Below are 20,298 nucleotides of genomic sequence, written 5' to 3'. Positions count from 1 at the left end.
AAGAAACCAACATATACCAAATTCAGAATTTTCTAACAGTGAGGACAATCAACCAGTGGAACGGTTTTGCCTCCAGAGGTTGTGGGTGTTCCATCACTGGAGATTTTTAAGAAAAGATCGGACAGCCATTTGTCTGAAGTGGTATAGGGTCTCCTGTTTGAGCAGGGGGTTGGACAAGAAGACCCCCAAGGTCCCTTCCAAATCTGTTATTCTGTTTTATATATCATCTCTCTCATTTCTGAGGATATTTCTACCTTGCATGTTTCAGAAGAAAGTTTGAGAGAGTAACTCTGTAATATGAAAGGGCTAATATTTCTTTTTAATCATTTTTGTTGTGGGTATTAATTTGATTTCTGCCCTGCAATTTTTCTAGAGCCATCAAAATGGCAGCTGAGTTTGCTGTCTGTCCTTATAGCTCAGCTGCAGTGAGCTCTCATCAGCTTTAGAGAGAAAGCTTTTTCCATCCAACAATCAAATGAGCTTTGGGGGCCATTTTGAACTCACTGGTATATTAATTCACACCTTAAAGCTTGATAGTAAGGTGTGTTCTGCAATACCTGGCAAAATGCCACCTCGGTTAGCCAGAGAGTGAGAAGCACTAAAAGAAGTTCAGGGTTGGCTGGTTGATATTAATCAGGACTACTTGAGTGTTTCTACTGGTTGCCTCGGCCTGAATTTAAGCATTAGCAATTAAAAGGGTTGTTTGGTGGGCTAGTGTAATGGGAAGAAGGAATAATTTTAATGATTAAAAAACAGGAGGAAAAATCACAACCAAGGTAACAGGCAGATAAATGAAATCTGAGTCCTGGGCAGAAATGTAATTTGAGGAAGTATCTCAGTCATGACCCTCCTTAGGTCTCACCAAGATAAAGGGAGACTAGCTACATTCTGTTACTGCAACTTTATATTAAAAGTATTCATAGCTTTGGTTTTGGTAATAATAAAGGTATTAGTATTCATAACCTTGGTCTCCTAGTCTGGTTTCAACAGTCAGCCAGAAATCAAGATGTCTCTTAAGTGACAGAATGAAATGTAGAAGAGTATCTGGGTTAACTGATTTGCATCCCTCCCTTCTGATAAGGTTAAAGATATTTATGGGTACATATCCATAGATCATTATTCCAAGTTATTTTACATTATTTCATGTGCCACTTGAATCTAACATCACGGTGGGGTGGTTTTTTTCTTACTTTAGACTAGTCCAGCACAATTTCTCCAGAAATAGATGCCACTCTTTGCTTTGAAGTTTATTATTTGGAAGATTTGTTAAGATTGCAATCTTTAAAGATTCAGAGTCCTAGCTTAACTGCACATTGCTGCTAACCAAGAGGCGTGGAGACTGACCAGCCATCTAACCTAAGTCTCATCACAACTATCTGGTTATTTGTTTAATTCCAGTCCATTTCATTGAATTCCACTTTCTATGGCCACCAATCTCACCATGGCTAATGGCCATTAAAAAGCACAACCAACATCACAGATAAAAGTACATAAGTGGCCACCAAAGTAAACTTAAAGTACAGGCCAACAGTTATTTTGTACCCAACAGTTTAACTAGTGCTCATCATATTCCCCATTCAATGGGAAGTTTTGATACTACCAGTGGGGTCTTCTACTCCAACTGCTTAATATTTTAATATTTTCCCTAGTTGCTGTCTTATGCCAGCGAGCAAACTCATCCATTTCCTAAAACATCTTCCTTCATTTCTTCCTCCCTCATTGCTTCAGAGTTGTAAGACCTGTTTCATGCATAAATCTGTTGCTGTGTTTGGGAACGTATGTGTAATTTTCGTTTCCATAAAAGAAAATTATGGGTATTTACTACATGTGTGATGGAGCTGCACAAATTTTCTCCAAGGGCTTAGACCTCATGGTCCTCAAATGTTGCTGAGTTTTAATTCGCAGCATCTGACATGGTTGTTCAGGTTGACTAGGGCTGTTGGCCTTGTATTTTGAACCAAGATTATTGGTTGCTGTTTCATGCTTTCAGTCTGTGAAGAGAATTAATCTAGATTAGCTTCTGCAGTTGGGGTGCTTGCCAGATGACTGGTCTTTAATTTCCAAAAATCTCAGTAATAGCCACTTGAGGAACTCCTGATGACAGCGGGCATCAACAATTCTGGCCTAGGCAAAATCAAAATGCTCTTTGGAGTGGCCAATGATAGACTGAACCTTCCTAGTTCTATTGATAATAACAGAATATTAAATGCTCAAGAGATAAGCAACCATTATTAGTCAAGTTCATCCACAATGCTGTTCCTGTAGAATCTCATGAAGATTGCAGCACCATCCTTTTCTAATCATTGCTATTTGTACCAGGTAAGTTTCAAATGGAGAGAAGGAGATTGCTGTGGCTTCATAGATAAATTAAGACAAGGAGCAAACTATTTATGAGATAAACACAGGAGGTATCCTGGCTTGGTTTATTATTAACCCAGAACTTAGGGCATTTGGTCCACTTTTAAGGTGCATTGTGATGATGTAAATACCTTGCTTATTGAACTAAATGGCACATTCTATAGATCGCAACATTTTATTTGCTTTGTTTTTATGTTTCTGCTAACCCTTGTATCTTTGGATTGCAGGTCGAAAGTTTAAGAAGTTTAATAAGGTCAAAATGCTAAGAGCTTTAGATGTTGTCGCACTTCAACAGCCAGCAGCCCTTCCAAATGAAAGCCAAACGTTGGTGCAGAGGCTTTCTTTTTCACCGAGTCAAGACATTCAATTTATCCCTCCACTGATCACTGTCTTACAAAGCATTGAGCCAGAGGTTATCTATGCAGGCTATGATAACACAAAACCAGAAACTTCAAGTGCTTTGTTGACCAGCCTCAATTACCTATGTGAGAGGCAGCTCCTCTCTGTAGTCAAGTGGTCCAAGTCATTACCAGGTAAGAAGGATCTTTTGATGTTGGAAATTGTGTCACCCGATTCCATTGTTTTCAGATCTCACCAAGAGCACCGTGTGCGGTTCTGAGCAACGTTGTTTATGAAGAATGCTGACAAGTCGTTGGATGCCATAATAAATTGTTTCTATATAAAAAATAAGTTATTTCTAGTGTGTGTGTGTGTGTGTGTGTGTGTGTGTGTAGGTCTTGGCATATTCGGGTCTTTTCCCGTGTAGGATTGAGGGTGTCTTGGCAACATTTTGACGAGGTCCCACTCATCATCTTCAGGCTGGTGTCTTCGGTTTCATGCTTGTGCAAGTCAAGTGTGATCGGAGCTACCGTCTCTCTATAAATACTGGTGGGGATGTGTGGGGTGCTGGCTTTGTTGCTGTAGGTGGATTGGTTCGCTGTGTTGTTACATCTTGATTGGTTGATGAGGTTATTATTAGGGGATTAGCTGGCTGATTTGCAACATCCTGTGTGGCTGAGGTGTTGGCTGTGTGCTCGTTAGTCTTTTGTGTTGTAACCAATCGAGATGTAACAACACAGCCAACCAATCCACCTACAGCAACAAAGCCAGCACCCCAAACATCCCCACCAGTATTTATAGAGAGACAGCAGCTCTGATCACACTTCGCTTGCACAAGCACAAAACCGAAGACACCATCCTGAAGATGACGAGTGGGACCTCGTCAAAACGTCGCCAAGACACCCTCAATCCTACATGGGAAAAGACCCGAATATGCCAAGACCTACATACCTATACCCGTGAAAATCTACAATATATATATATATATATATATATATATATATATATATATATATATATATATATATATATATATATATATATATATATATATATATATATATATATATATATGTGTGTGTGTGTGTGTGTGTGTGTGTGTGTTATGCGATAAGCGCCCCCTAGTGCAAGTCTGAAAATTACAAATATTGCAGCACTACAGCAGTTGTTTGCCCTTATGAGCGACTGCAGAGGCTCTTCAACATTCACCCTGGTTATTCCCTCCCTCCCCACCCCCACCCTGGGTCTCCCCAGGCCTTCAATACCCACCCTGCGAAGATCGAGATCCTTCACTTTCTTGGCTGCTTCAGGCCTTCAGTGTGTTTGCAGAGAATGGAGGCCTAAAGTAACGCAAGATGACATGAGATCAGTGGGGCAAGAACTGATGCCACTGATCTTGCGTGATCTCATGGTACTTTAGGCCTCTGTTCTTTGCAACAGGGAACAAAACTGAAGCTGGGGGACACTTCCATGTGCCTCTGGAGGCTGGATCAGGATGTCGGAGGCCTTTTCCAGGCTGCTGCTGCCCGGATCTGAGCCTGGGGGATGCTTCTGTGGCCCTCTGGTGGCCCGATCTGAGCGCCGGAGGCCTTTTCCAGGCTCCTGTCACCCATCTGAGGCTGGGGGATGGAAACTAATCAAGGAGAGAAGCAATGTGGAATTAAGGAGAAACTTCCTAACAATTAACCAGTGGAACAGTTTGTCTTCAGAAGTTGTGGGTCCACCATCACTGGAGGTTTTAAAGAAGAGACTGGATAGCTACTTGTCTGAAATGATATAGGGTCTAGAAGACCTCCAAGATTCCTTCCAGCTCTATTCTGTTCAAAGTACCCCAAGGAAGCACAGCTGTTGATCTAGTAATTGAGATATTGGTCCAGGAATGAGAAAACTCAAATTGTAGTCCACTTTCAGCCCCAGAAGCTCAATGAGTACCTTTCTACCATTCGCTCTTTTGCAGCCCAACTTACCACACAGCATTACTGTTTGGGAAAAAAAAATAGGAAAGCGGAACACTTTATATACCATCTTGAGCTCCTGAATGAAGTGGGGAAATATAAATCTAATACACAGTGTTAAACAGTAGTATGTCACAGCTGAAGGATATCAGTTTGGGAAAGGTTGTTTCGGAATGGACACGATTATAAGAAAGTTTTTCCGATTTTTTAGTGGCATAAGCTATCCAGCTTATGGGACAGCATGATGGCTCAGCAATTAAAACACTGGGCTTGTTGACTGGAAAGCCAGCAGACCAAATTCGAGACCTGAGCACCACGCAATGGTATGAGCTCCTGTCCTCGCCCCAGCTCCTGCCAACCTAGTAGTTTGAAACCATGCAAATGCGAGTAGATAAATAGACACCACTTTGGTGGGAAGGTAACAATGCTCCATGATGTCATGCTGGCCACATATCTACGGACAGTGCTGGCCTTGAAATGGAGATGAGCATCACCCCCTATAGACGGCAACAAATCCGCCGGGATTCCTTTTACCTAAGCTATCCAGCAACAGGCCAGTGTAAGGAGATGGATGTCCTTTTGTAAGGAGATGGATGCTCCAAGATTTTGAGCAGGAATAGGAATGTTGCAGCTGGTGGTTGCTGATCTTGAGGTTCCATTTGATTGCTTTTCTTATATTGAATCTTTCTATACCTTGTCTGGTCTTTTATCTGTTTTCAATATTAAGCCTGAAGCAGGAACACTGATAGATTCCAGTGATTATGACATATTACCTTTTGATAACAGCTTTTAAAAGTAGTTTTTAATGTTGTTGTTAGTTGCGAAGTCGTGTCCGACCCATCGCGACCCTATGGACAACGTTCCTCCAGGCTTTCCTGTCCACTACCATCTTCTGGAGTCCATTTAAACTCACGCCTACTGCTTCAGTGACTCCATCCAGCCACCTCATTCTCTGTCGTCCCCTTCTTCTATTGCCCTCAACCTTTCCCAGCATTAGGCTCTTCTCCAGTGAGTCCTTCCTTCTCATTAGGTGGCCAAAGTATTTGAGTTTTAGCTTCAGGATCTGGCCTTCTAAAGAGCAGTCAGGGTTGATTTCCTCTAGGACCGACCGGTTTGATCGCCTTGCAGTCCAAGGGATTTGTAGGAGTCTTCTCCAGCAGCATAGTTCAAAGGCCTCTTTAGTTCCTCTTCACTTTCTGCCATTAGAGTGGTATCATCTGCATATCTTAGGTTGTTGATGTTTCTTCCGGCAATCTTAATTCCAACTTTTGATTCATCTAGCCCTGCCTTTCTCATGATGTGCTCTGCATATAAGTTAAATAGGCAAGGCGACAGTATACAGCCTTGCCGGACTCCTTTCCCAATTTTGAACCAATCAGTGGTTCCGTGTCCAGTTCTTACTGTTGCTTCTTGGTCCGCATATAGGTTTCTCAAGAGACAAATAAGATGGTCTGGTATGCCCATCTCTTTAAGGACTTGCCACAGTTTGTTATGATCCACACAATCAAAGGCTTTAGCATAGTCAATGAAGCAGAAGTAGATGTTTTTCTGGAACTCTCTAGCTTTCTCCATGATCCAGCGTATGTTAGCAATTTGATCTCTAGTTCCTCTGCCTCTTCGAAATCCTGCCTGCACTTCTGGTAGTTCTCGATCCACATACTGCTGGAGTCTAGCTTGTAGAATTTTAAGCATAACTTTACTAGCATGTGAAATGAGTGCAACGGTGCGATAGTTTGAACATTCTTTGGCACTGCCTTTTTTTGGAATTGGAATGTAAACTGATCTTTTCCAATCCTGTGGCCACTGTTGAGTTTTCCAAATTTGCTGGCAAATTGAGTGTAGCACTTTTACTGCATCATCTTTTAAGATTTTGAATAGCTCAGCTGGAATACTGTCACCTCCACTAGCTTTGTTGTTGCTCAGCTTTTCTAAGGCCCACTTCACTTCACATTCTAGGATGTCTGGCTCGAGGTCAGTGACCACCTCATTGTGATTATCAGGGACGTTAAGCTCATTCTTGTATAGTTCTTCTGTTTAATTTTGCCACCTCTTCTTAATCTCTTCTGCCTCTGTTAGGTCCCTGGCATTTTGGTCCTTTATCATGCCCATTTTTGCATGAAACGTTCCTTTCATCTCTCCAATTTTCTTGAAAAGATCTCTGGTCCTCCCTATTCTATTCTTTTCTTCTATTTCTTTGCATTGTTCATTTAAGAAGGCATTCTTATCTCTTCTAGCTATTCTTTGGAATTCTGCATTTAATTGGGCATATCTTTCTTTTTCTCCCTTGCCTTTCGCTTCCCTCCTTTCCTCAGCTATTTGCAAAGCTTCCTCAGACAGCCATTTTGCTTTCTTGCATTTCTTTTTCTTTGGGATGATTTTGGTTGCTACCTGTTGTACAATGTTACGAACCTCTGTCCATAGTTCTTCAGGCACTCTGTCTATCAGATCTAATTCCTTAAATCTATTTGTCACCTCTACTGTATATTGAACAGGGATATGATTTAATTCATACCTGACTGGCCTAGAGCTTTTCCCTACTTTCTTTAATTTAAGCCTAAACTTTGCAACAAGAAGCTCATGGTCTGAGCCACAGTCAGCTCCTGGTCTTGTTTTTACTGACTGTATAGAGCTTCTCCATCTTTGGCTGCAGAGCATATAGTCAATCTGATTTCTGTGTTGACCGTCTGGTGATGTCCATGTGTAGAGCCGTCTCTTGGGTTGTTGGAAAAGAGTGTTTGCTATTACCATCGTATTCTCTTGACAAAATTCTATCAGCCTGTGCCCTGCTTCATTTTGTACTCCAAGGCCAAACTTGCCTGTTATTCCGGTTATCTTTTGGCTTCCTACTTTAGCATTCCAATCCCCCATGATGATAAGGACATCATTTTTTGGTGTTAGTTCTATAAGGTGCTGTAGAGCTTCATAGAACTGCTCAATTTCATCCTCTTCAGCACTGGTGGTTGGGGCATAGACTTGGACTACTGTGATATTGAATGGTTTGCCTTGGATTCGAACTGAGATCATTCTGTCATTTTGAGGATTGTATCCCAGTATTGCTTTTCCTACTCTTTTATTGACTATGAAGGCTACTCCATTTCTTCTGAGGGATTCTTGCCCGCAGTAGTATACCTGATGGTCATCTGAATTAAATTCACCCATTCCTGTCCATTTTAGTTCGCTGATACCTAAGATGTCGATGTTCAGTCTTGTCATCTCTTGTTTGACCACATCCAGCTTTCCTTGATTCATGGATCTTACATTCCAGGTTCCTATGGAGAAAAAATCTTTACAGCATCGGACTTTCCTTTCACCACCAGACACATCCACAGCTGAGCGTCCTTTCGGCTTTGGCCCAGTCGCTTCATTCTTTCTGGCGCTACTAGTACTAGCCCTCTGCTCTTCCCCAGTAGCATATTGGACGCCTTCCGACCTGAGGGGCTCATCTTCCAGCGTCATATCGTTTTGCCTTTTGGTACTGTCCATAGGGTTTTCATGGCAAAGATACTGGAGTGGGTTGCCATTTCCTTCTCCAGTGGATAACGTTTTGTCAGAACTCTCTGCTATGACCTTTCCGTCTTGGGTGGCCCTGCACAGCATAGCTCATAGCTTCATTGAATTACACAAGCCCCTTCGCCATGACAAGGCAGTAATCCATGAAGGGGGTAGTTTTTAATAGAATCCCACAAAACAGGGCTGATGACGGTAAATACCGTCTCTGGATAACATCAGCTCTTTCTAAAGTGCCTAAGTTGGATAAGAATTCTCATTGCCAGCACTCACTGTGGCTAGCCGACACGATGGATAAGGATGACAAGAGTTATAGCCAGGGTGATATAAATGTTAAAATGCAGGACCAGTAAACAGAAGCTGGATGGGCTGAATTCAACCATTCTAGTCCATATTTTGGCTTACATGGGACTCTCAGTGACTGGAGCCAAGACAATGTTGTTTTTAAAAACTTAAATGATTTAAAATCTAAACTAGTAAGAGATATCCTTATAAAGTATTGTTATGTTTCAGATGTTTTACTAATATAACAGTAGGCATATATGTGCTGTTAAGTGTGTGGGTTAGATATTTGGAAATCTATATATGACTATTTGACTTTGATATATCTTAGCCCTATTTTCCTTCATTTGTAACTCTATTTAGTTCATCTTGGCTTCTTTTCTGATTACTGCTCTGAATAAGTAAAGAATTGAAGGATGAAATTTGTCTACTTGTTTAAAACTTTCCCAAAATGGTTAAGGTAAAGGTAATCCTTCATGGATTACTGTCTGCCTTGTCGTGGGGAAGGGGCTTGCACAATTCAATGTGCTCTGCAGCCAAAGATGGAGAAGCTCTATACAGTCAGTAAAAAGAAGACCAGGAGCTGACTGTGACTCAGACTATGAGCTTCTCATTGCAGGCTTAAACTGAAGAAAGTAGGGAAAAGCACTAGGCCAGTCAGGTATGAATTAAATCATATCCCTGCTGAATATACAGTAGAGGTGACAAATAGATTTAAGGAATTAGATCTGATAGACAGAGTGCCTGAAGAACTATGGACAGAGGTTCGCAACATTGTACAACAGGTAGCAACTAAAACCATCCCAAAGAAAAAGAAATGCAAGAAAGCAAAATGGCTGTCTGAGGAAGCTTTGCAAATAGCTGTGGAAAGGAGGGAAGCAAAAGGCAAGGGAGAAAAAGAAAGATACGCCCAATTGAATGCAGAATTCCAGAGAAAACCTAGAAGAGGTAAGAATGCCTTCTTAAATGAAAGTGCAAACAAATAGAAGAAAACAATAGAATAGGGAGGACCAGAAACCTTTTCAAGGAGAGATGAAGGGAGTTTAATGCAAAAATGGGCATGATAAAGGACCAAAATGGCAGGGACCTAACAGAGGCAGAAGAGATTAAGAAGAGGTGGCAAAATTACACAGAAGAACTATACAAGAATGAGCTTAATGTCCCTGATAATCACAATGAGGTGGTCACTGACCTCGAGCCAGACATCCTAGAGTGTGAAGTGAAGTGGGCCTTAGAAAAGCTGAGCAACAACAAAGCTAGTGGAGGTGACAGTATTCCAGCTGAGCTATTCAAAATCTTAAAAGACGATGCAGTAAAAGCGGTACACTCAATTTGCCAGCAAATTTGGAAAACTCAACAGTGGCCACAGGATTGGAAAAGATCAGTTTACATTCCAATTCCAAAGAAAGGCAGTGCCAAAGAATGTTCAAACTATCGCACTCATTTCTCATGCTACTAAAGTTATGCTTAAAATCCTACAAGCTAGCCTCCAGCAGTATGTGGATCGATAACTTCCAGAAGTACAGGCAGGATTTTGAAGAGGCAGAGGAACTAGAGATCAAATTACTAACATACGCTGGATCATGGAGAAAGCTAGAGAGTTCCAGAAAAACATCTACTTCTGCTTCATTGACTATGCTAAAGCCTTTGATTGTGTGGATCATAACAAACTGTGGCAAGTTCTTAAAGAGATGGGAGTGCCAGACCATCTTATTTGTCTCTTGAGAAACCTATATGTGGGCCAAGAAGCAACAGTGAGAACTGGACACGGAACCACTGATTGGTTCAAAATTGGGAAAGGAGTCTGGCAAGGCTGTATACTGTCGCCCTGCCTATTTAACTTATATGCAGAGCACATCATGAGAAAGGCAGGGCTAGATGAATCAAAAGTTGAAATTAAGATTGCCAGAAGAAATATCAACAACCTAAGATATGCAGATGATACCACTCTAATGGCAGAAAGTGAAGAAGAACTAAAGAGCCTCTTGTTGCGGGTGAAGAAGGAGAGTGCAAAACCTGGGTTGAAACTTAACATTAAGAAAACCAAGATCATGGCATCTGGCCCTCTCAATTCCTGACAAATAGATTGGGAAGAAATGGAGGTAGTGACAGATTTTATTTTCCTGGGCTCCAAGATCACTGCAGATGGGGACTGTAGCCAAGAAATTAAAAAACGCCTGCTCCTTGGGAGGAAAGCCATGACAAATCTAGACAGCACACTAAAAAGCAGAGACATCACCCTGTCAACAAAAGTGTGTATAGTCAAGGCTATGGTCTTCCCAGTTGCAATGTATGGCAGTGAAAGTTGGACCATAAAAAAGGCTGAGCGCCAAAGAATTGAGGCCTTTGAACTATGGTGCTGGAGAAGACTCCTGCGAGTCCCTTGGACTGTCAGTCCTAGAGGAGATCAACCCTGACTGCTCTTTAGAAGGCCAGATCCTAAAGCTAAAACTCAAATACTTTGGCCACCTAATGAGAAAGAAGGACTCGCAGGAGAAGAGCCTAATGCTGGGAAAGATTGAGGGCAATAGAAGAAGTGGACGACAGAGAATGAGGTGGCTGGATGGAGTCACTGAAGCAGTAGGCGTGAGCTTAAATGGACTCCAGAAAATGGTAGAGGACAGGAAGGCCTGGAGGAACATTGTCCATAGGGTCGCGATGGGTCGGACATGACTTCGCAGCTAACAAGAACAACAACAACAACAAAATAGTTAAGCCATACATTAAATGTTTGAAGGTGGGACTTTGAAGAAATGTCATTGCTAATTGAAGTAGAAATTTGCTTGCCTTTTCATCTTTGCAAACACTAAACATAAACTTGAATGACTAGAGGAGACATCTTATGTAGGAGTTGCGGTGACTAAAAGATACTGTTTTTAATTTTACAATAATTATATCATAACTTGATTGTTTCCGGGTGATTCCTGGATTTAGTGTCACTCTAAGATGCACCCTATTTACTGTTTCTGTATGAATTCTAAGCCAGGAGAAAAAGGAGATTATAGTGTGGGCCTCTTATTTCCTAAGTATGTGCAACTTCTTCTGTTGTAACAATACAACTTTGGCCATTTTAAGGTATGTAAACTTCAACTCCCAGAAGTCTTCAACTCCCCCAGCATCCTGGCTAGGGAATTCTGGGAGTTGAAGTCCACACATCTTAAAGTTGACAATACTGAAATACTGGCCCAGTCTAAGCTAAGTGAGGGTAGCCTGCTTGTCATACATGATAGTAAACCAAAAATGTGACAAAATCTCATTTCATATATATATGTAGGTGTAACATGGGAGTATCTGGAGAATTTAGCATTCCTCTTCCTTTTTTTCTTTCTAGGATTCCGGAACTTGCATATTGATGACCAGATAACTCTTATCCAGTATTCATGGATGAGTCTAATGGCCTTTGCGCTGGGATGGAGATCATATAAACATGTCAGTGGTCAAATGCTGTACTTTGCTCCTGATTTAATATTCAATGAGTAAGTATGATTTATGGTGTTGTACATGTTCACTTTTTTAATTAATAGCCTGTTTTTGTATTTATAAAGCTTTAAGGGGGGGCAACAGTTCAAAATAAAAGATAAACAATGATATTCCAATAAAAACAACCAAAGTCCCTATTAATCTTAAATTTTTCTCTTGCTTTCCTTATTTACATATTATTTCTCCCAAGTTGTAGCTCTAAATAGCTGAAATGGTTTAACAGTACAGCATTGTCATTAAAGCAATTCAGTCTCCAGTGTAGTATTAAGAATGTGTTACGAGTTAGAAAACTATTGTCAAGACAAGGTATTATTGAGACAAATAAAGCAGAGTTTTCATTTGTTGAGTTGGTAATTTGATCAATATTTTATGTGATTCACTAGCAGAAACCAGTTTTAAATTAATGGACTGGAAATTAAGCACATGGCTGTGTACGTTTTGGAAGTGACTTTGATTGTGATGCTTTATCATATTATGTAATGCTCCTATGAGCAGCTTATGTGCAGTGCATTGATCATTGACTGTCTCAGATCAGGAGAGATTCTGAAGTGGGAATCTACTTGACTCTAGAAAGAGTGCAGAGAAGAGCAACAAAGATGATTAGGGGTCTGGAGGCTAAAACAGAGGAAGAATGGTTGCAAAAATTGGGTACGTCTAATTTAATGAAAACAACTAGGGTGACATGATAGCAATGTTCCAATATCTAAGGGGTTGCCACAAAGAAGAGGGGGTTCAATCTATTTTCCAAAGTACCTGAAGGCAGCAATGGATGGAAAACAATCAAGGAGAGAAGCAACCTAGAACTAAAGATAAATTTCCTGACAATTATAACAATTAATCAGTGGAATGACTTGCCTCCAGAAGTTGTGGATGTGCCAACACAGGAGGTTTTTTAAAAAGATTGGACAACCATTTGTCTGAAATGGCATAGGGTTTCCTGCTTGAGCAGGAGGTTAGACTAGATCCCTTCCAACTCTGTTATTCTGACTAATAAAAGTATCTTCAAATCATAGAAACCTCTTGGATCTTCAAAATAATGTCTAGATCTGAGAACAGCTCAGATTAGCTTGTCGATCAGAAGGTTGGCAGTTTGGCGGGTCGAACCCCGAGTGCCGTGTAACAGAGTGAGCGCCTGTTACTCGTCCCAGCTTCTGCCAACCTAGCAGTTCGAAAGCACGTAAAAATGCAAGTAGAAAAATAGGGACCACTCCGGTGGGACGGTAACAGCATTCCGTGCGCCTTTGGCGTCAAGTCATGCCGGCCACATGACCACGGAGACATCCTCGGACAAGCGCTGGCTCTTCGGCTTTGAAACGGAGATGAGCACCGGCCCCTAGAGTCGGAAACGACTAGCACGCGTGTGCGGGGGAACCTTTACCTTTACCTTTATCACTCAGAAGTAACATTGTGTCATAGCCTGGTTGAGATGAATGACCTTAGGCATCTCAGTTTTTTCTTTGTTGGTCCTCTTCTGATGCAGTTCATTACTATATTGCTTCTGGACAAGAATGACATATTATGTATACAAAGCTATACATATGTTAAGTAAGCAGAACTTGTATATATAAAAAAAACCTACCTCTGATATGTTGGTACTACAGCTTCCAGCATTATATTATCCACTAGGCACAATGTCAAGGGGCTACAAAATATTTTCAGTTTTTTTTAAAAAAAACCCCAAACCAAACCAGAAGTATGAAAAGTAACAGTAAAGTTAAATTTTGACTAATTGAAAGTTAATATATTTAAATTCCTCTTATTTTATTAGATGTGTACTTATTCGGACTTATTTCCTGCAACTTATTAAAGAATATATAGGTAGTCCTCAATTTACTACTTGAGCAAAATTTTGGTCACAAAATCAAAATTTTGGGGAGGGTGCAATGGTCCTAAATGTGAAAAATGTTTATAAGTCACTTTTTCCGATGCCTTTCTAACTTTGAACAGTCATTGAACAAAGGGTTGAAAGTTGAAGACTATCTGTAGATCCAGACAACACTTTTATAACTCTAAGCTTCTTGATTATTTATTTATTTATATTTATTTTATTTTATTTAGATTTATATACCGCCCTTTCCCGAAGGACTCAGGGAATGGGGACTTATGTAGGCAGTGGTGGGATTCAAATATGTGAAAATATGTGAAAAACTGGTTCTCTGTGTGGATGCTGCTTCCGGAAGTCCATTCTAGGCCTGGGCAACAAAAAATTAGCTACCGGTTTTGCCAAAGTGGTGAGAACTGGCTGAATCCCACCACTGCATGTAGGCAAACAAGCTTGAGGCCTACAAGAATAGTTAATGCAGCTTCTTCCCCAGGAAAGAAGATTGATTCTCCAGGTTAAAAAAAATGTTGGTTGAAGACAATCTTCTCAGCTCAGCCTTCTTTTCACTGAATCTTGATTCTGGCTTGGTATAAGAATTATATCCCAAGTAGTACCATTTTGCAAAGTGAGGACCTTAAAGAACCCACAGGCCTGATACTTATTTTTTCAGCTTTTGCTTTTCTTTTCTGGGGGATGTGAAGACAGAGGATGAAAGAATCATCGTTCTATTCTCTGTGCCTGACCATGTGGCAAATTCCACAAGAGTTTGTCAAGCTACAAGTAAGCTGTGAAGAGTTCCTTTGCATGAAAGCCTTGCTCCTCTTGAATACCAGTAAGCCATATCTACCTTTTTTTCCTTCTTTGTGCAAAATTGTTGTTAAGTTGTACCCCTCTCACTGAACCAGGTGCCTGGGTGAAAAGAAGCAGAGTTTTCAATAACATTACAGAATCCTGTTGTGGGGCTGGCCTGTTGAATGCAGAAGGTCTTGTGCAAATTATCTACTTATCAGTTCATTTCTCTCTAAGACTATCCTGTCCTTTTAGGACTTGAGCAAATGTGAGGAAAAGAAAGGTGTCTGCCAGAGTTAACATAATGAAAGGAAGTCAAGGCAAGTGTCTCAAGGCAGCAGAAATATGGGCCTTGACTCAGCTTTCTGTCTGAAAAATATCTCAGCCAAAAGCAGAGGGTTGATGGATGAATGGATGCATGCATGCATGCATGCATGCATTCCCAGTATTATGATCCACCCAGAGCAAAAGGTTTCAAGCAGGTTAAAAAAGTGCAACTCTATTAAAAAATACAAAGAAATGCTGTGTGGTCTATTTCCCCCTAACCCTCTGTTGCTGGTGAGGTGGGGTGGACTTCTTGAGATGTCCACATGGATTAAACCATTGCAAGGTAGTATCTGAGGGATCCAATGCTATGCCGCTGTTGGACTACCAGCACTTTGAATAAGGTATGATACTTGAATAAGGGTTGAGAAGGCACTTGGGAATATATAGGTAGCTCCTGTCTGCAACTGTTTTAAGAAGCTGTGTCTTTTCTTGGAATGACACTACTGTCCAGCTACAGCCGAGTGCTGGAAAAGACACAACTACTTTGAAGACTTGTAGGCTTTGAAGATTCTGTGTGTTCCAGAGGACTCTTTTTGTATTTGAATCCAAAGGGCTGCATTGCATTGTGCAAATAAAGCCACAATGTCCATCGCTCTTCTTGGAAAGTGGTCTTGTTAATTTTGTAGTGGTTGCAGTCCGCTGCATGGAAATATGATTAAATATTTAATTGCTCTTTAGCTCTAATGAAATGGAAAAGCTATGATCTCAGGCTCAGGGGAATCAGGAGGAGGAGACTTCTCCTCTTGGGGGTTAGATAGTCTACATTTTCTTCTCATATGTATCATCGTTTTTGGATCACAATAGAGGGCTGAGGTAATGGGGATCATGTTGTGAAAATGTAACAACAGCAACAATAACAAAACAACAACAACAGCAACAATTAATAATGTGACTGGGTATGAATATAAATATAAAGGTTATATAAATGTTTTAAATAAATAAACTCTTAAGCAGAACACAAACAAAAACAACCAAAGATTGGTGATTCCCCCCCCCCCAATGTAATAACCTATTGCTCCAAGAACGGCTGCAGGACTTGTGTCTGGCTAGTCCAGGAGTAGGCAACCTTGGCTCTTTTATGACTCGTGGACTTCAACTCCCAGAATTCCTGAGCCAGCCATGCTGAGGGGAAAGGGAGAGGTTTCCATGCTGAGCCATGCTGGCCCAGGAATTCTGGGAGTTGAAGTCCACGAGTCATAAAAGAGCCAAGGTTGCCTACCCCTGGGCTAGTCTAAAGAAAAGAAGAAATAGGGGAGACATGATAGCAGTGTTCCCATACTTGGGGGGCTGCCACAAACAAGAGGGGGGTCACGTTATTCTCCAAAGCACCTGAGGGAAGGATGAGAAACAATGGTTGGAAACTGATCAAAGAGAGAAGCAACCCGGAATTAAGGAGAATCTTCCTGACAGTGAGGACAATTAACCAGTGGAACAGCTTGCCTCCAGAAATCGTGGGTGATCCATCACTGGAGATTTTTCAGAAGAGACTGGACAGTCGCTTATCTGAGATGGTATAGGTTCTCCTGCTTGAGCAGGGGGCTGGACTAGAAGACCTCCAAGGTCCCTTCCTATTCTATTCTATTCTATTCTATTCTATTCTATTCTATTCTATTCTATTCTATTCTATTCTATTCTATTCTATTCTATTCTATTCTATTCTATTCTATTGTAAGGGAAAATTCAAGTAAATTATTGATGAGAGAAAAGACAATAAATTGCAGACTGGGAATCCGAAATCTTCTAAAAATAGATTTAAATTTATTAAATTTAAATCTTAAATCTTAATATTAAATTTATGTCCTGGTTAATAAATCAGCAATCTGAAAAACAACAACTAGAGATCTGGATTGTGCCCTTGTCCATTTTCAGACTTAGCTTGTCCAGCAAATATTTCCTGTTTTTCCTACCTTTTCCCCCCTTATTTCCAAAGACTTTGGAAAGTTGCACTGTCTACTACACAACGCTTTGTTCCAAAGACAGCGTGGCTTTTCAAAGACAGTGCAGTGTTCTGAAAGCTATGCTCTCTTTCCAAAGGCCTTCTGAAGACAGTGTAGCTTTATGAAGAAAGTGCTTTAGAAACAAGGGGAGGGGAAAAAAAAAGTGGCAAACTTTCAGTGGAGAAACTGGATCCAAAAAGAAGACAGCAAAATGTGAAAGGTCCCTGCAGGGAACTGGGAGAGGAGACAGCTGGGTGAACAAATGCTTTCTGGTGCATGCTAGACCAGACTGGGGAGCAAAGGAATGCTTGCTGAAGTTTGCTGGGCTGGAGAGCACATGGGATTGGAATGAGAAGGAAGCTGGGGTTTGTTGGGGTAGGCTGGGGCAGCTGAGGCTTGCTGGGGCATGACAAGCAGCCCCAGACCTACACTTTCTGAGGTTGCTTGCTGTCCTGCAAGGCAGGGTACAAGACAGCCAAAAGCAATTGGGGAGGAAGAATAGACGGGGAGGGGGAGTTGAAGGCAGTCTCTTATCTTACTCAGGCTTAGGGCTGGGAAGGACCAAGCCCAGAATGGCTTGAATTGGGGTGGGTGTTCACTTATCATCCACAGTGGAGAAGGCCGGGATTGCTTCATAAATTGGTGTGGTCATGTGACATCTCAGTTTACAATTACTCTGACTTATGATGGCAATATCGGTCCCAATTTATAGACATAAGTCAAGGACCACTTGCATAGCACTTACTTGAGATTTGCACTTCTACATTGCAAGTAATGCCGCCCGGGGTGGGTGGGTGGGTGGGGGACAGCTTGCTTGCACTGTAGGGACAATTCTCCCTTGTCAATGCTGAGTGAGTTGGCCCTTGAGTAATCAGAGAAAAGCTCAAATTGATGCATCAATGGTTAATGCTTGGTTCAACTAGTTCATCTGTCATTCATTCGCACACCTTAATTGTGATCTTAACTGTGATAAAATATAATAGCAATACAAAGATTGTCTCTGTTTTTATGACTACTAGGAATCAGTACAAGATTCAAGCATTAAAGTCTCAAAACTTGGCTAATGAAGAATACATGTTTCAAAATGGTCGAGTCTGAATGCATTTGAGACAACAGTGTATTTCTATTGCTTGAAATTTGAGCTTCAGAGGTAAAAATATCCTTTTCTTCCTCCAAAAAAATAGTTCCTTTGGAAGGACTCAGAAGCCAAAATCAGTTTGATGAGATGAGAACCAGTTACATCAGAGAGCTGGTGAAAGCAATTGGTCTGCGACAGAAAGGGGTTGTAGCCAGTTCTCAGCGTTTCTACCAGCTCACAAAGCTTATGGACTCCATGCATGATGTAAGTTTTCTTTTATAGTTATATTATAATGTTGTAATATAATTTTGTACTATCTCGGGAACTGTGATATTACTCTTGTTTTGCGCCAGATGGTCTGATACTCTAGAGAACGGAGAAGTAAGTGAATCTCTTCCCTCTATTTATTTTTTGTTTTGTTTTTATCAATTGGGGAAAAAATGAAAAGGGTGATTTTAAAATGTGTGGACTTCACCTTCCAGAAGTTCCCAGCCAGTGTGCTGAAGGTTGAAAATTCTGTTATGGAGAAGGCTGTGTAATCTGAGACCAGACTCATTCCCCTAATTCTCTTCAGATTGTAGGTTTTAATTCACAATGGCATTCTTTTGTGAGTGTACACCCAATTTCTCAATTTAGCCCACACCTCTGAGAATTCCTGGAAGTCTGTCATCCAAGGATTAATTAGACTGTTTATATTTTTTTTCCTGATCACTCAAGATAGGCAGTTTGCAATCATTTCAGCTGGACTGAATTGGTTGGCATTAATTAATGTTAAATGGAATAACTATCAGAGTATAATATTTAGCTTTTGTACTGGCCTCATTCCATTTCTGGAGCATGCCCTTCGGCATATCAGTTATAGATCAGGATGGCCCTTGACTTACCCGGATCTTCCACTGGCCAAAAACAAGTGTTAGGAGTAATAATATTGTATTCATATGTTGTTCTTGCATCAAATGGAGTTGTATAGTATGATTTCAGTAAGCCAAAGTGGTTGGTTCTGCTTGCATTCCCATATAATTTAACTCTAACTTTTGGGAGGCTTTCTGGATTCATATGGTACACTGAATCAAAAAATGGCCATATGGGTTTAATTCACACGAATCCCTAAGCCAGTGTTTCTCAATTTTGGCAACTTTAACATGTGTGGACTTCAAATCCTTGAATTCTCCAGCCACCTGGGAATTGAAGTCCACGTATCTTAAAGCTACCAAGTTAAAGAAACGTTTTCCTGAGTTATGCTGTGATTGGTTAAATTGTGAGAGTATTACAAGCTTCAATTTGCATCAGCCTTTGGTCAGATAATATCAGTTAACTGAGATTTAAAGCAGAATAGCAAGGATAAATGACACTTGGGTTTGTAACAAGCCATTACAACTTCAAATTGAAGAATTGTGTATATTGCACAAATGATTTTATTGTGTAATTACCCAGTGGTCAGTTTGGGTTGGTAGAGTCAGATCTAACACATTTTTGCTAACAAATTGCCACATGCCAATCAGTGATTAACAATACAGAATCTTCACACAAACCTACTAAGTCATCCTTTGCTAAACAAAAATAAATCTTGGTTTACAGATCACCAACATGGTACTAATTTACAGTAAGCAATCCCATTTTGGCTCAGCATCATGCTTACTCAATGTATATGTCAAAACAATAATGTAGGTTAAGGGCACAACACAGGGACCATTTGACCCAATGCAATATAATTTTCATCTCTTTCCTCTGTCCTCCTCTCTCTCTTATTTTATTTTGATATAGCTTGTGAAGCAACTTCACTTATACTGTCTCAACACATTTCTTCAGTCCCGGGCGCTGAGTGTTGAATTCCCAGAGATGATGTCAGAAGTGATAGCTGCCCAGCTTCCGAAGATATTGGCAGGAATGGTGAAACCACTTCTCTTTCACAAAAAGTGACATGCTTCTCCATCTGTCTGTCCACAATTCCATCCCACCCACCCCTATGTCTCCTCTCTCTCTTTCTCTCCCTCTCTTTCTCTCTCACTTTCATCATTTGTAGAGATAACATACAGAAATTGTGTATTTTTAAAAATTGTTGGAGATTTTTTTTTGGATGGATGAGATTTAGCAGTGTTGAGACATCCCCAATTCTGTGTCATTTTGTATGCCTACATTTTATGGATAAGACCTGGATTCGGTCATACTTAGAAGCAACACACTGAATCAGAGAGAGGTCAAACATGGATCGGTAATTTACACTGATTTCATGGATCTCTTTGGTGTCTGGCCAAATCTAGAGCCAGTCCACTTTGCTTGCAAACCTTTACTTGCTGAGCCCGCTTCACACATCATGAACTTTTTTAAAAATTCCTTTGCAAGAATTTTTCGCCCAAGGAATGACCAATACATGTCATAAGAAGTATTTTATAATAGGCCTGATTAAATTTCTGCTCAGATATC

The 20,298-nt window shown here is 40.7% G+C and overlaps 1 protein-coding gene across 1 annotated transcript in view; it reads left to right on the top strand.

The window, feature by feature from the left end:
- PGR (progesterone receptor) overlaps positions 1-19,894 on the top strand; it is a gene marked incomplete at its 5' end in the record, with an annotated part of 86,327 nt that extends 66,433 nt beyond the window's left edge. The window contains 5 exons of the mRNA XM_081327737.1: positions 2,586-2,891; positions 11,773-11,917; positions 14,445-14,575; positions 17,981-18,138; positions 19,639-19,894. Coding sequence (XP_081183863.1) covers positions 2,586-2,891; positions 11,773-11,917; positions 14,445-14,575; positions 17,981-18,138; positions 19,639-19,794 — 896 coding nt within the window. The 3' untranslated portion in view covers positions 19,795-19,894. The remainder of the gene's footprint in view (positions 1-2,585; positions 2,892-11,772; positions 11,918-14,444; positions 14,576-17,980; positions 18,139-19,638) is intronic.
- Positions 19,895-20,298: the final 404 nt, after the last annotated feature.

Source organism: Vipera berus, assembly GCF_964194415.1.
Source record: "Vipera berus genome assembly, chromosome: 4".
Taxonomy (NCBI): Eukaryota; Metazoa; Chordata; class Lepidosauria; order Squamata; family Viperidae; genus Vipera; species Vipera berus.
Note: the sequence above shows the minus strand (reverse complement) of the source record. Positions and strands in the feature narration are given on the sequence as shown.